General features: G+C 28.8%; 1 protein-coding gene across 1 annotated transcript in view; it reads right to left on the reverse strand.

Moving 5' to 3' along the window:
* SCN7A (sodium channel, voltage gated, type VII alpha subunit) overlaps nt 1–701 on the reverse strand; it is a 113,827-nt gene that overhangs the window by 43,582 nt on the left and 69,544 nt on the right. The window contains exon 16 of the mRNA XM_012655825.1: nt 556–628. Within this exon, the coding sequence (XP_012511279.1) occupies nt 556–628 (73 nt within the window). The remainder of the gene's footprint in view (nt 1–555; nt 629–701) is intronic.

The raw sequence follows: 701 nt of genomic DNA on the forward strand, positions 1-701 counted from the left end.
TTATAAGTAAATCAATTAGGATTCAAAATTATAAATCATTTATTTTGGTAGAAGATTATTTAATGGCATGAGAAAGTGACTATGATATATTACGACATTATAAAAAACACATTATAAAACATGATGGAAAGTTTGATGTTTTTTATAATATGTACATATATATGTATATTTGTAATAAAAAAGTCTGTAAGCCCATATACCAAAAGAGCAAGTATTATATCACTGAATTATCAGTGATTTTTATGTTTTATTTTTTTTGCTTTTGGTAGATCAACATCCTAAGTACTCACAGGCTACATAATCTAGAAAGTGCCTGACTGATTAAATGTATAACTAAATATATAAATAAATGAATATATCTTTTGTGACTAGTTAACCAACCAAGACCAAATAATTATGCAGCATGAATGACATTTTCTAAAATTTCAACATTCACAGTTATTTCAAATTACAGCTTTCCTATGTATTTTCATACTCCAGATTTTCCAAAAAGATGGGCAAGAAGTCTCTGGGGTTACTCCAACATGACAGTGCTACAGTAAATAGCAGTTTTACCCAGAAATATAAGGTAGTCAAAGTCTTCAGTGAAGATAGAGAAGTGTGATGGGTAGGAATTTTCCCCTCTTTTCTAGTATTGACATTAATTAAAGGTAAATGAACCATGTATGTGGAGTGCACATGTTTCTCTAACTAAAACTAAG

Source organism: Propithecus coquereli, unplaced genomic scaffold, assembly GCF_000956105.1.
Source record: "Propithecus coquereli isolate 6110/MARCELLA unplaced genomic scaffold, Pcoq_1.0 Scaffold49, whole genome shotgun sequence".
Lineage (NCBI taxonomy): Eukaryota > Metazoa > Chordata > Mammalia > Primates > Indriidae > Propithecus > Propithecus coquereli.